This window comes from Dromaius novaehollandiae, chromosome 1, assembly GCF_036370855.1.
Source record: "Dromaius novaehollandiae isolate bDroNov1 chromosome 1, bDroNov1.hap1, whole genome shotgun sequence".
NCBI classification, from domain to species: domain Eukaryota; kingdom Metazoa; phylum Chordata; class Aves; order Casuariiformes; family Dromaiidae; genus Dromaius; species Dromaius novaehollandiae.
The window spans coordinates 153,820,334-153,836,513 of NC_088098.1; the positions used below are offsets into that span (position 1 = coordinate 153,820,334).

General features: G+C 38.8%; 1 protein-coding gene across 1 annotated transcript in view; it reads right to left on the reverse strand.

Annotated features, from left to right (window-relative positions):
- The window catches only part of LAMP1 (lysosomal associated membrane protein 1), a 19,866-nt gene continuing 3,686 nt past the window's right edge, over window positions 1-16,180 (reverse strand). The window contains exons 2-9 of the mRNA XM_026096934.2: window positions 10,374-10,489; window positions 8,786-8,999; window positions 8,516-8,677; window positions 4,566-4,780; window positions 2,986-3,108; window positions 2,005-2,074; window positions 1,670-1,840; window positions 1-1,006 (exon numbers count right to left, since the gene is read on the reverse strand). Coding sequence (XP_025952719.1) covers window positions 867-1,006; window positions 1,670-1,840; window positions 2,005-2,074; window positions 2,986-3,108; window positions 4,566-4,780; window positions 8,516-8,677; window positions 8,786-8,999; window positions 10,374-10,489 — 1,211 coding nt within the window. The 3' untranslated portion in view covers window positions 1-866. The remainder of the gene's footprint in view (window positions 1,007-1,669; window positions 1,841-2,004; window positions 2,075-2,985; window positions 3,109-4,565; window positions 4,781-8,515; window positions 8,678-8,785; window positions 9,000-10,373; window positions 10,490-16,180) is intronic.

The window sequence follows — 16,180 nt, forward strand, 5'->3', positions numbered from 1 at the left end:
TACAGAAAAAAAGTGTCTTTATTAGCATTGTTACAGGCAATGCATACATAAGAACTGATCCTTATAGTGTACAACCCCCAGCCAAGTTTAAAGCAAGAGAATCAGCAGATTGAGATCTATATTGTACACATGTGCAGTAACAGGATCTCTCTGGACCTTCCGACAGAAGAGACTGAAATCACTTTACAAAAAAAATGTAAATAAAAATAACACCCATTTTAAAAAAGTACCAGCTCTTAACAAGCTGGCAGAGCATCAAAAATATCAAACAGGGGAGTTGTCCAATCATAAAGAGTTCCTATAAGGTTTGAGTATTGCGCTGTTCACAACCTGCATATGCCAGGCATTGTGTTTAAAGCTTAGTAAAAAATACACACCTAAGAGACAAGGTGGAGTTTAGATTTCAAATTTTGATTTTGTCAGTTGTTACTAAATTTCTTTAAATACGTTATCAGTATAATTAAGTTCATCACTGGATGGCAGCAGTACCAAGAATGAAATTTTTCCCTTTGTTAAGAGTTTTGAAGTTGAGTCAATGTGTATTAGCAACATCCCTGTCTGGAATCTTTAGCTGACATTACCTTATGCCAATTCCAAAAAAGCACCCTTAAAAACTTTTAGCTTGTTTCTAAGTGGGTAAATATTTAAACTAGTTAGCAAAATTAAACACCAGAATTTTCGGTTATTTTTGTGCATAGTTAAATGCTGCAAGATGATTTCACATTTAATAAAGCAGACTTTGAGAAGCAGCAATTTGCAAGAAAAGGTTTTTCCTTACAACATCAATCTTAGCTCAGGGAAAATGTTACTTTTTTTCTGCTTCTTGCAATTGCTTTTTTATCTACACTGGATTTGAGTGCAAGTCATTAAATTGTTTGATATCCAGCATGGCTCCTCTTTCTGCCAATCAAGTAGGCAATCAAGACAATTAGAACAAGACCAGCAAGGGCTGCACCAACTATTATTGGGATCAGCATGTTATTTTCATCCAGTTGGCATTCTTCCACTGAAAAGAGAAGACAATTCACATTAGGCACTAGTCTCCCAACAGACAGGTATATCCATAAACTCAAGTTTCCACACTCAGCACGTAGATAAAACTGGCTTAAGTTAACTTCTAGCTTAGCTTGCCAACAGCCAAAAGGAAACAGAGTTCAGTAACTATGATCATTCAGAATCAAGTCTTTCCAGTATTGTCACATGGACGGTGTAGAGATTTATAATTGTTTCCTTCAAGTGCTATTACTGTTGTTATGCACAAAGCTTAAGTTTGTGCATCCAAGCAGAGCCCTCCCTTCAGCCCTTTTTGGTTTAACCCCAGTCACTAAGGAGAGCATAAACTAAAGCAGTTGGGAGTTTCCTGGATCTTTGTCCCTTCAATACAACTGCCTGTGAAGAGTTAGGAGGAAAAGTCAATATTCTTCCTTAACTCTTCTCTAGATTAAGAAGTACTACTTATTTCAAAGCTGCTTTTTACATGCTTCTTGTTACTAGCTTCAACTCAGACATGACTTCTACACCATCTGTAATAGGGCATGCAGAGACTCAGCATAGCACCTAAGAGCTAACTTTGACTGCAGAATAAAATGAACTAATTAAAATATTGTATGTTTATATCAAAGTGTAAGTTGCAAATCTTTGGTAGATTTTACAAATATAAACCTCTTACCTGCCCCAAATTTGTCTCCATCAATCTTGAAAACCTGTATCTGAACATTAAATACATTGACAAGGGCTTTGTCTGAGACCCAGAGATTCTCCTCTGCGCTGCACTTGTAGGAATTCCCTACTGAAGCTCTCAGCTCACTCATGCTGTTGTTAGATGCTTCAAACTTTGGAACTGTGCAAAAGAAAGCGTCATTAAAGAATCTTGAAGAACAGGTGCCGCAAGCTCATAGGGCTTAAAATTAAAGAATCATCCCCAACATTCATCCCCTTTAATGCAGGCAACCCATAATATTTATAAAAAATGTCATCTGAAGTAAAATTCTGAAGAGACCCTACCTTTTGCTTCAGAAGGCAGAGTTGTGCTCACATTCACACCTTGCAGAAAGAATTTTTCAGTACTTGCATTCTTTAAAAGAAAGACCAGTAGTTCATTTAACCTACTAATGTACAACATAAGCTGCTAAGATTAGCGTTCAATTCTGCATGCAGTTAGAGAAAGGTTTTCAAAGCATAGTCTTTAACTGAAATGTCAGTATCTCAAGGAAGAGCTTAGTCATACCTTTAAAGACAAAAGCTACAGAAGGTATCCACCTTAGAGGAAGTTATGGGAGGGAAAGAGGGGGAACAGTTGCTATCAGACTGCTGACCAGACCTCCACACTGAAGTCAGTCTCAATTAACCAGGATGGTGCAATGACCTCACCTGTGCTACAGCTTTAAAGCAACTAGGTACCACATAATTGGAGAAGCAGAAAGTCATTTAATAGTGACAGACCAAGGTGATCATATTTGATCAATCCAATGTGCGTTAAAAGCAGCATGAAGTTCCCTGGAATCAGTCCTCAACAGTACACAGCTGCTAGTGTGGCACTGGGGGCAGTGCTGCTGGAAACAGGGACCCCAACCATTGTAGGAGTCCATAAAGACAAGCACACACAGCCCTTATGGTGTATACAGAACATTAATGAGGATTTAAATCCAATTCCAGACTTCTACCTTTAGATGAGGTGCCTATTTTTCATGTGCTATATTCCTCTGCTACAGCAGAATCGTTCAGAGTTTGGCCAAAACCTTTGAAGTTGCTTAAAGCAATTCCCTTTGACTCAATTTACCAGAAATTTGCATTGCAAAGTGTGTGCACGCATGTGTATCTTCCTTCCTCCCAGCTACCCAAATATTAAAACCCCTAAATCCCAGTATTAAAACAAAGAAATTATTCCTTCCTGTAGCTGCATCTCTTGCTCTTAGACTTGCCCCAATCAACTTCTCCACATCAGAAGTACTGCAGGCCCTACATGCTTTGTCTAGAGATTCTTACCAATGCAAAGTGAAAGATAAGCCTTGTTTTCTCAAAAGTCAAAGTCAAGAAGGCAGAAGTATTGCTGCATGTCCCAGAAGAAGTTGTATTATGTGGTATGAAATTCAACAAGTCTAATGCAACCTATGAGAGAAGAGAATCAGTTATGACACTTACTGTCCTTTAAAAGACTAATATACCACTATATGATCAGTCAGCTTCTATTTTACTTGTACTCCTATGCATACAATGCTATATTTGCCCACCCATTTCACAGACAAGCAGGCAGATACATGCACACATTATAAGCTGGTGTAAGCTGCGCCAGAGGACCAGGCTGGCACAGAGAACAAAGGCCATCTTTCCATACGTAACAAAGCTTTCCTCAGCCCCAACTGGCTGCAGTCAATAACCACCTGCTGCTTTACCCGCACCACACTTGCTCCTAGAAACATAAGGAAAACATCAGTAACCACCACTACAGAGGCTGCAACAAGCTATAAAATCCTGCTTCAACATAGTGGAGAAACAATCATGAAAAATGCCTGTAATCATGATCATCTTGCAAGTCACTTCAGTTTAATACATTTTAGCTTTACCCATGGTACATGACTTCATGCTGTGCTGTGTCTGCATAACATCATAGGCTAAAGGTACTTGCAGAACAATCACACAGAAAACATTGACAAGTCTTAGAGGTTAACTGACCCCCATGGGACTTTGGAAAACCTATTTACCACCCTCCTCACTGGTCAGTAGGTTAGAAATCAGCTGTTCCAGCAGTGCTAGAGTGTCATGCTGCAGGAAGCAGTGTAGGGAATTTCACACATGTGGCTATAACACATTTCCCATCATAACCACAGCTAGTGTACAGCCAGACCTCAGTCATCAGTGCTCTTTTTTTTTCCAGTCATCACTATATGCATATACCAGTGCAACACATGCCTCTCACTAACACACACAGCATTAAGCAATTAAATCCTACTGAGATCTACCCTCTTGACACCAGGTCCATTATCACTGGACCCTGAATAAACTACAGAAAAGCAGCTATAGTTGCATTCGCCTGCAGTTGTCCTGTTGACCTCAGGTCAAGCCACAGGACAGGAAAAAAAGCTTGCAACCAAAGGTCCATATAACAGAGAACTTGTACATTTTTTCAGTTTCCTATTGAGAACTTATTTGCATCAACAGTGGAAGGAAACAACCTGTGCTGGGGCCAAATTTTTGTTTTCAACCAGATCGCAATACAAATTCTTGTATTTAAGAAATATTTTTAAACCATCTAGATGACATCTGATATAGAATTGCCACTACTCCTATTTTAGTAGTTTTACTGCTTCATGTATAGTCAGATATATTTATGGCATTTGACAGACAAGTTTAGTACTCTTACTAAATGGAAAAATCTTTGACAGCTTACAGTGCAACAGAACTGTCTCTGAGTATTCACTAATCTAATCCAATTGAAACAATTTAAATATAGCACAATGGATGAACACCATGAAGATTCAGGATTTTATAGAAGTTACCCTGTAATAATTTAGCAAGTTTTCCCCAAAGAAGAAATCTAAAGGTTTTGAAGAAAGAAAAAATTATACCTTTTCATCTTTTTTTAGATAGGTGACATTAAGCTGCAGCCCCATGGAGGCAAGCACACAGGTTCCATTTGCACCAGTCACATTGTATTTACCAACAGCAGGATTTTGTGGCAATACAGTTGGTGCTGGGCTAGTTGTTGGAACCTGGCTAGTAGTCTGTCTATGAGTTGTAGTCATTACAGTAGTGGAGACCATATCTTCAGCACATTCTGTCTCTGGAGAGAAAGGAATACAGACAATTACCAAACAAAATGAAATTACCCAATAATCTACCTTTTTTTAATCCTGAAAGGGGAGGAGGATGCAATTTTAAAGTAGCTTCTCCTAACAGAAGATACTAAGAAACACAACAGTAAAGCATTATCTAAGATCCTGTTAAAGTGTTTTTTTTTTTTTAAAAAAAAAAGAAACTCTTAAACCTAACATATGAAAATGACACCTCTGCTGTTATTTTACATGAATTCATGCAGACTGCATCTGCTTTTATTCATTTGCTCTCATTTTACTTCTCCATGAAATCAAGACAAGCACAATATAGAGCTACAGCCTTTCTGCTGTATGTCCACAGCAAGGCTCAAATAACTACACCTTAAACTTTCTGGGCACTTGTGTGCTAGAAGTAGAGGGACAGTTCTCAGGCCCAGAATGAAAAGCAGTCACTGAGATGTGCTCTTCTCGTCCCTCTCCTTCCACCCAGTACACTACCAGTTTGTGAGGATCCTATTTCATTACTTTGGCAATACCTGAAGTAATATTAAAATATTCCTTCAGTAGGACCTCTCAAGTTCTCATAGCAGTGCTGCAGCTCTTCTATCCTTAACAACGCTATCCTAAGACACTGCTTTTCCTGGCAAGTATACCAATATAGCCTTCCCCTTGGAGTCTCATATCCATTCTCCTTGTAATCCTGCATTAGTAGCCACCTTCCATACCCACCATCTGAGGTAAAAAGTGAAGATGTCTAAGTCAGAATGCCTTCTCTTTTCATCCAGTTCAGCACCAACTTCCAAGGCAGTAGGAGAAAGGAAGAACAGTGACTTTGACTTACTTGCCAGAACAGTCAGAAACACCTGGCAGCAAGACCTTAACTTGTTCCAGGACTTGACAAGGCGCCTGCATTGAATGCCCAAGCCAAAAATCAAAGGTCATGGCAAAGATCACTGCAATACAGGCTTCCAAGTTCCAAGCCAAGGTCATGTCCCTGTTTCAGGGATAACAGCTTACAGCCTTATAAGAATGACAGGGACTACAGCAGCACTATACTATAAATTGTCTCAATTCTGATGGAAAGATCCTACTGCTAAGATTTAAATCATGCACTCCTTGCAGATGCTAGATACATGTATAGCCTCTGTACTCAAACAATGACTTAACTTTAGATTAAGAGTCAGAAAGAGGAACTCTACTTTAAATACAGGCTAATCACACCTTCTGAACATATACAGACTCCAACACAACACACTTTCCTATTTCTGCTCCATTTCTGGAGGGCGGAAGAGCAGAAGCAAGGGAGATGAATGATGAAGGGAGGGAAGGGAGAGGGAAAGGAGAGCAGCCCCCTTTGTGGACTTAACAGACACCAGTCAGGTCTCAAAGTGATAACTTCCTAACAAATAAACCAGTCAGTAGCTTTACTTGGTACTTCAGTGGAGAACTGCCCTTCATCTACAAGGCCTCAAAGATACAGAGCCTCTTAAATTTGGCAGAGATGGAGAAAGAACAATCTCACTTAAAGTGGAAGTTCTTCCTACATGGATACGGTATTTTTACTGAGCTAATTTACAGCATAGCTCCTAGTAACTCTTCAGTACAAATTTGGAGACAAGGCAAATTGTGTCTTTTTCTGACAGTTAAGGAAAGCAGCTGACAGTACCAACATATAAAATTAATGTCTTTTCTGCAGAGCTGTAGATAATCACTACAATAAAAGCTCAGTCACTAACTTCTGGGTACACCATCAGAAGTTACCATTACCAGCGATGTGTAGATGCACTGAACACTGACATTCTTGTCTTCAGTAAGTCTTTCCCAGCTCACCAGCAGAAATATCGTCTAATGAAGGAGCTGCACACAAAAATAAGTTAAGGGAGATTTCCAGATCTAAAGTTTATCAGTCCCTGCCAAAAGGATAGAGAAAGTCTAAAGCCTACCCGAGTGGAAAGAAGGAACTGCTCTGGGAAGAATGCTGCAGTCAAGAAGTATGGGGATAAAGATACAAAAAGGATAAAGCAAAGATATTTGAGCTACTTGAATAAAAATAATAGGGGGAAAAAAAGGATAGAATTGATTGTGTAGTAGGAATAAAAAAATCTGGATGCAGTCTCAAGATAATAAAATAAAAGCTAGCAATAAAAACCAAAGGAAGATGTCCATACTGCCATGCCTAATTTTTCATATTAACAACAGGAATGTGGGAATGAAAACAGAATAAAGGCCTTGAACTCGCACCAAACAGTGCCTATCCACGATCATATGAAGTCGTGTCTTTTGTTGAGGGTTTTAATAGTTTCATCAAGACACAGCGATACCACAGGATGAAGGAAAGCAACTGTGAGGAAGTGATCCTGGCAACTTAAGACGCTCTAGATGAGAACAAAGAGAATGAAGGAAGTAGGAACAGAGAGTTAGTCAAATGCTGATAAACTTTTGTTGCATAAGATAATGGAAGTAACACCCTCCCAAAATAACACAATACTGAATTTTTTTAACCAAAAAAATGTGCAAGACCAGGCAATAAGTGGTGTTGAAAGGAAAAGTATTAGACAATAAAATTTCAGTAAAATTTTGGAAGTTAAAAAACAGTTTTTCCCATGAATGGTATCTGTACAAGATCAAGGTTTATGTTGAAGTTTGCTGATAATGGAGTTGGATCAAGACATACAAAGAAAAAAGAAACATTTAGAGGCCTGAGTAATAGAAACGAGTTTTTAAATGGCAAATTGGTGTCTACATTTTTTCTGCACATCATAGTATACCGAATAGAAAAGACTGACCAAGAAACTAATTCACACTGAAATCTGAGCCAGTAGTGTGAGGTACCACAAAAAGTCAACCCCAGGATTATGATGCATCAGCTAAGGTATTTCTTGGAGAGCTGGGGCAAAGGCATTTTTTTAATGAATCCATCACACGCCACCACTGATCTATTAGTCATAGGACTGATTTTAATTCAACAGATGCACAAATACGATTACCATGATAAGAATGTAAAGTTCTACATTTCCCTCAGAAGATGGAAGACTTCTTATTCAGCCAAACAAAATTAAGGCAAAGACTTACTATGGCCTGAAGTTCCATGGGTAAGCAAGCAAGAGAAAGCCATATAAACTGAACAGTGTTGCCACAAAAGCAAACAGCACAAACACACCACAGAAACAGTTTGTTGTCTTAACATTATAGCAGAGAAATTCCAACACACTTTCTCAGGATAAAAATTTTGTGATTGAGGCTGATAGAGAAGGAACATCATTTCTTACAGTTTTTGTAAAACTTCCCATATATTCATGCATGCATCTACTCCCTACAGGCCAGTTCTCCATTGTCCCCCATTATATCACCACCTTTCCCCAGAGCACATAGGAACTAGTTTAAACTGCTTTGGGAGAAGTGTACTTTTAAGTGATCAGACCCTCGTCAAACTAGGATTTTGGCCATGTGCCTGGCTGACCTACTGCAGCACATGTTTACATCCATACTCATGAACAGAAAAAATGGTCCATAATGCTTGTACAAAACCCATGGGAATAGTATCTTCCAGTCATGGATGTTGACACCCCTACAGAAAAAACCTCAAGCACCTCCACTAACAATTTCAACAGATGCCACCACACAGCTATCAGGGCTTCAGATCCAGTCTGTACCTACCTAGATATGATTAATCAGGACTTTAAAAAATGTATCATTGAAAATATTAGCTTACCAAGTATCTTTTTTTGCCACAAGATACCTACTATTTATACTGACAGTGCCATTTGCAACGTAGGCTTCCAAAGTAACATTGCTAAAAGTGATGTTCACATTCTTCATATTCATGTGCTTGGAGTTGACACATCTGTATTTTGTGCCCATATCTGCCCGAATATCCGATTTATGCGATACTTTCATCACTTTGCCTGTAAGAGGATTATACTGCATTAGAATGTAACAGTATTTACAGAAACAAATCAGTACTACATCTGGAAGGGTTACACAATGGAAAGAATAGGAAGTTTTCATTTTACCTTCAGTTGAATTATGGAATAAAGTTTCATCTGACAGATTGTAGTGGAAAATTAACTCTTCAACTTGATACTGGTTTGCACTCTTCATGAAATTCAGGCTTAATGAGTGTCCTGCTCCAAAACCCAATGCCAGAATTGGTCGAGATGTGTTACGTTTACCACATGTGCTTCGCTGCAGTACTGTGGCATTTTGTGGAAGAAAAAAGTGTACAACCTGAGGGGTATAAAACACATAAATGGGATGATACAACAGACTTTCCTTACTGCTTTTCACATAGCCTATGCAACTGCTACAAAACAGCCAACATTCACACAGCCTGTCAGCTGTCTATTTATATACATGTATCCACTTTCCCAACAAACTGCATGGTACTGGTGCTCAGATTTCTAAGGATCTTGGTCCCTGTGAAATTTGAGGACAAAACAGTACACACTTGCAGCACCGCTTAGACCTTGTTTCCTTAAACCAGCACTATGAATTTGCATGGACATCTGTACTAGATGAGTCAAATCTCACAAACTCTGAATACAGGTGAAAAATGAGAATTTAATCTTTGTTTCCTGTAGTACAATTGAGCAAGCAGAACAGAAGCACACAGCACAGTCTGCATAGCTTGGCTATAATTCTTCAAGTTCATTATATATTGACCAGTAACTCAGTACCTGCAGATAAACACAATGTTTAGTGGAAAGTTTGAGCTCATGGTTTACAAGAACACCCAAAGCCACATTATGAAAGCAGCCACCTCTGAACGTACACTTTTATAGCAGTATTAGCAGGATTTGAGACTATCAGCACTGAAGTGGACTATGCAATGTAGCTCCCAGATCAAAGAAATCCCAAGTAGCAGATGTACCAGTAGCAAAGCAGTAGGTTTTTTTCCCTTCTAATCTCACATTACACTAATGGCTAGAAAAAAGCAACTTCAACAGGATTCCCTTAAAACATGCAATTGCAATGAGATTATAAGTAATCCAAACTTCCCATTCAGTAGGAGAGATGCCAAAAAGAATTATTAAATTGAGAAGCAGAGTATTTGGAAATAAAAACTCTTAATTTTTCTGTAATAGAATTTGCTATTACATTGACTTTTGCTGTTAATGCTGAACAACCTGTATGCGCTGGTCTGCAAACACACTGAAATATGCTGAGGCCCACATAACAGAGCCACAGATTTCAGGGAAGTTTTAAAGCTACCTACCAATAGCCATTCAATTTCAGGTTTAGTCCACACAAGTAATTGCAATGATCAAATTCACCTGAAGGAGAATGGTAGCCCTTTTTCTTTATGGTCCCAATAAAAGCCACTTTAGCTGCCAATAGAACTTGTATGGCATTTCACTCACAAAAGTTATTTCATGCATTTATTATTTGTGATTGTTTCAGGCAGTCTTAGCCCTGTTGTTTAATTAGGGGAAGCATCAGTAATAAAGGAAAAATTGAAGCAGCTTGACTAGAAGGAGGGATTGTTTGTGGCAGCTGTTTTTCAGGCTTATATATTTGTTCAAAGTTTCAGTTGCACACTTGCAATAATACCACACATTTTTAAATACAAGTTAGACGCAAGCAGTGAGCTACTCCCCTCACCTCTTTTTGTCCATTGCTGTTGTATTCCACTGAGAAGGCCACTGTCATATCAGCCATTATGCAGACATTACCACTTGCATCTTTCACATCAAATGAAGCAGCAGCCTGTAAAAAGCCTGTTAAGAGTGGCAAGTAGTTAAGTTCATGTCACACGAGTTTTTATTTTAGATCCCAAGCAGAGAGACAAGTATGTACAACTCCACATTTTGTGACTACATCCTAAACTTCACAGTTGAATTTGGAAGCTTGGATAAGTCTGTACTAGCATCAACATCACTACCAAACAAGTTTAACACCTGCTAGTGTCTAAAAGACAAAACCATCCAAACCAAAACTATTCACATGCTTGCTCATTAGAGAATTGGAAAAACTTGTAACAGATGTATTGGTCATACTGTTCAAGGCAACTATGCAGGGATCACATGCTAGAGAGCAAATAATTTGCAAGCTTTGGACAGAACTGACTTTGCATATTTGATCCTGCCTATGGCGCTGAGTCTTCCCCTTGCAGCACACCACACACAGCCTTCATTCCCGCTGTACCAGGACACTCAGCTGCACATGCACTGAATGCAGCATTTAGAAGGCCTGCATTGACTGCAGATGTTTTGGAGGCACTGCCAAAAACAGGGTGACAGTGAGCAATCCTTGCCAGGAGAACTTCTCTTTACTGTCATTATGCTCGCCAAACTTCGGGGGGGGGGGGGGGGGGGCGGGGGAAGGGGTGAGATCTTGACACAGACTGAGGTTACGTTTTCCTGACTGGTTTAAGCTAATCTAACATGGAGCCGCTGACAAAAGCATGGTTACCCCACACACACTCACTTCCTCCAGCCCCAGTGCTCAGAGCACTGATGTGACCAACCGCAACACACAAGCGCTAGTACTGACCTAGCCGGGGGAGAACAGGCAGCTAGAGGAGCACAGGATTGTCCCTTCTGACAGCAGTATGGACTTAGCTCGGCTTACACTGACAATGAAACCTGAGTAGCTACACACTTCATCTGAAATAAGAGCTAACTGGACAGCGTTCAGGTATCTGGAATCATATCACAATGTTCACATTTAAGGGCATTTGCTTTATTTTTCTGATTACGGCTTTTTTTTTTTTAAACCACACACACACCCCTGAAGCAAGTCTCACTGCAAAAAACTGCACTATTTTTAGCACTTCATTGGCTTGCATTTGCAACAACCTCACAATCTTGCAGAAAACCTGAAAAAGCAGCTGCAAGACAAACCACTCAATTTATCTCAAGCAAATAAGCTTTAAAGAGTCAAGCATGCTAATCCATTCAACTGCTAATACAGCAGAAAGATCCAGCTGAGAGATTACTTATTATCTAACTTTTCCCCAAAAAGGTTTTTAAAAAGCAAATCCCAAATTTAGAACTTTTTGCTACAAAACTACAGTGCATACAATTGGATTATGGCAATTCTTAGGAAAAACTGGACTTGTGAGCAGGACTTCAGTAGTTGGCACTTCGGCCATAGGAACACACTGGAAACAACTTTTCTGGCACTCAGCAAGCATTTAGGGCTTTGTCCTGACAAGAAAAATATATCCTCCTCCAGTACCAAAGATGACCAGAACTTAAATTCATACACTTTATCCAGTTGTTTAAAGAGTCTAGACTCAAAACCAAAGATAGACACAAAAAGAAATGTCTTAAGAATGATTAGCATAGAAAAATGATTATTTTAAAGCAAAATTGTCTTACCTCAGGCTTTATTGTCAGGATTACAACACTCATGAAAGCACATGTATTCATAAGGAAAATCTTATCCACTGCAATTCAGTGCAGCACTAGAAATAACTGAGGCTCTTCCATATGGAAGAGCCTCAATGTTTTCTTCAGGTTGAATTCACATTTGGAACTTATTTACATTTTACCTAAGCACTTGTTTTCTCAGGAACAGAGCTGCTTATACTTTCTTGACTTCCAGCACTGCATAGAAAACAGTGTAAAAGCAGGGAATAACAGTCCACAGCGGTTTGAACTAACATTACCAATGAGAAATGCCACAGGACCAAAATCTTCAGCATGCCTGCTGACTCCCTGGTTTGACAGCTATTAAAAAAAGCCTGGTGATTTTAGAGCTAAGAATAAGCAAAGTAGCAATAGGCAGTAAAAGAATGAAAGAAGTTAGGAAAACCTGATTTTTGAAGAGGAATGCAGGGCAAAGAAAAGACTGCTAAACAGCACGAAGACAACACCACTGACTTAAAAGAAAACACACAAGGCATGTCCATTCTAGATGATTCAAGAGAAAAAAACGGAAGATGCGAAGGTACCTAATGGAAGACAGATTCTGGGAATGAAGAGCAGAAAAATCACCCTCAGCAACTGTAAGTAAAAAAGAATAAGGTGTCCAAACAAACAGTAGCCTACACTAGACTTTTGCAATGTTAAGTTCACACTACGATACGAATCCAGATTTTGTTAGTGTGGAACACACTCTCCAAAACCCCACTCGTCCTTAAGAAGTGTTAAACAGATACTGGATTTATGATGAGTGTCACAGTGATGAGACGGACACATCGAGCACGAGACATCAAGCTGTCCTTGATGAAGTGGCAAAAGAGGGCTGTTTCACTGTGAATAAGCTCACATTCACGAGGACAGTGGTCAGAGCAAGCACTGTGCTGGCAGCATAATCCACTCCCATGGTCTTGGGGGCAGGGATGGACAGCAATACAGACAGGAATGACAAACATAAGGGACATGGGGCAAAGAAAAATTAGCCAAAAACCTTAAGGAACAAATCAAGACATTGAAGGAAAGACATTCCCCTCCCTGCTTTTTACCCTGTCCAGTTTGAGGCAGAACAGCTCACTGGGCTTGGCAGGAACGCAGCTGTTGAGTTTGCAAAAGCAATTTCAGTGTCAACTACTGCTTAATGCATGAATTATCACCAGCCCACAAACAGTAAGAGTCTACAGTCAAAATGTCAAGAATCCAGAAACGCAAACTTTGTAATCAATCTGTTCTAGGAATATTTCTAATTAAGTTACATAAAGTAATTAAGTTACATCAAGTAATGTTCAATATTAACATGGTGTATCATTAACAAATACTACTGGTTGAGAGTATTGGTTGTACTTCTGGTAACAATATTGTTCTGCACTATTTAAAACAATAGCTGATACAACCTCCAGTCTCTTAGCTTTGTACTTTAAACACTCTTCCTAAGAAGCTGCTGGATCCTATGGGGCAACTATCTGCTCCACAGCAAGTATAGTACTTCTGATTTACATAATCAAACAGTTCCTAGACTTTTCAAAAGCAAAAGTAAGTTTGAGATGTTGAGCTTGATTCATTCTGCTGGAAATACTGTGTTAGGGATATCTAGTAAATAATCATAAAAAATGTACTAGCATCACAAAAACCTCATTTATCCCAGATCTTTCCTTTGTACTCCAATAGATTTCTTTAAAAGGGCTAATTTCATCTATGATCTTCAATTGAAAACAGTTATAATAAATAAAAAGATCATAAGATACGCTCTCCCTTTAAAGTTCATTTCTTAAATTATCTTGTCATACAAGAAAGACTGTAGATAGAAATAACTGCTTAAGGAGCAGCTAGGTATGTTACTTCAATTAAGTCTAACATCCCTCATTATTTACCATATATCAAAAACATAATACTCTGAAATAAAATAAGTCAAAGAAAAAGAATGACCTCCTTTGTCATGTAACAACTTGTCTTAAACCAATTTACCACACAGCATTAAATTTGTTTTAAACTGAAAACTACAATGCTAGCAAAACAATCTAGCACATTTGAATGATCCAGGTCTGAGCCCTGTTCCTTTTGAATACGGTTTTCAGAATGCCAGGATTCCCCACTTCTTGACCTCAAAGAAGCTTTCAAATTTCAAACTCTTTATTACTTAAATTCTATTAGTCAGGCATATCAACCTCTGGGTCACTCTCCTGCATAACGGAAAATTGTCTATTAAGTGAGGAAGAGATGAATATTTGTTGTGCTCTAAATATATATAGATAAAAACATACAAAATATATAAAAGCATATGTTAATGGCAATGGTTTACATTGGCTGTGCACAAAAAAGGACTTCAGCTACAATTGTTAATGATTTATTTCCAAGTTTCATTAGAAACATGGGAAACTAAAGATCTCAAACACAAAAGTTACTTGTATGTAATCTGGGATTCTGTTATTGTATTCATTTTTCCCACATAAATAAAAATCTCCTCTAGTACTTTTCTGCCCATCTCCTGGAAAAAAAGACAGCAAGCCATCTGAATCTATCTGGATGCAAAGTTCAAATACAAGCAGTTTAAGTGATAACCCCATACTTACTATTCAGTACTCCAAAGCTAAGGGACACTTGTTAACAGACTCCAACACCGCACAACCATTTTGTATCTAAACTACTGAAGCCAGTATTTTATTACTGCCCTGCACCTTTGCCAAGGTGTTATTTAGATTCTTAAGAGTATACACAGTAAACACTGCTGTCTATGCGGCATTGATCCAAGAAGGTACAGAATGCCAATTCTGATCTAAATAAGTAATCTAAATACATATTTTTGCTTCACAGAACACACAAAGCAATATTTCCAGTAATTTATTCATTTGGATGGTTCCAGAGAATCCTGTCACCTCACTGCCATTTTTGTGAATAAATCAGTGATTTCAATGCTTTCGGCTCTTAAGATTTATGCCAGAGATAGTAAAGGAGAGCCCACTGAGGAGGAATTAATTCCCTGCCCTCTAATCACGTGTCTTCTAATGTAAGTACCATTCCCAGAGAGATTCCTGGTACAAGTCGTGTCTCAGAAGAGAAAAGCAAGATCACTTGCTTAGGATCCAGGATCTGCATGCACTACCTTGACAGCACAGTAAGAAAGAATTGTTTTTTTTCTTTTAAAAAGACAGTACTTCCTACCTACTAACACTTCTGGTTTTAGGGGTAAAAAAATGAAAGCAGGAAAATCCCCTCACAGACTTTATGTTTGAACTACTTTGCTTGAGGCAAGATGGCCTTCATAAAATTATGTGCGTTTTACCTGTCATCAATGGACTTGGGAAACTAAACAGAGGAGAACATCAAAAACACATGAGAAAAAGCTGGACTCACTTCAACTTCTGTTGGACATGCTTGAACATGAACGGAGTGGTAGAAAAGACGGAACAAAGCTTTATTCAAGGATGGACAAGTGTACTTCAGGGAAGAAGAAAAGAGAATCAACTGCACTTGTGCAGGTGCAGAGTCTCATTGTATCAAGTTCCAGATCCAACCCTAGCAAATGCATCCTTGCCAAGTAACAGGGACAAATTCATACAGTCAGCCTCAGATTCCATTTTTAATGTCATTGATTTAAGTTAATGCGGTAAACATTTTGTATAGTTTACTTAGAAAAAACTGTTGCAATCCAAGTTCGCAGCAGAATGACTTCCGTCTTTATAAAAGCATTTATAAAGGTATAAAAGCACCATAAAGGAAGGGCTACTCAGCAGCTGTGCTCTTGCTGTTTGGCCAGATAATTGCACAATTGCATCAAATTTAGTCACACACTTTTTTATGGTTTACTGTCTAGAATAAGGAAGTCTTGGGATAGGTCTACAGCAGCTGACGACATGAGTCCATGGGGAGCTCTGAATCACCATTGCTAGACCCTTTTCAGCATCCACACAAGCTCATTTTGCACTTGCTCAGGTAAATGCAGCTGTGCCATAGCACACAGCTAACACATCATTCAAGGTAACTGACAGGTGAAGACTACTTTTTGAGGAAGGAACATGGTGTTGACAATCTGAAGAGAAAGCCTCCTCA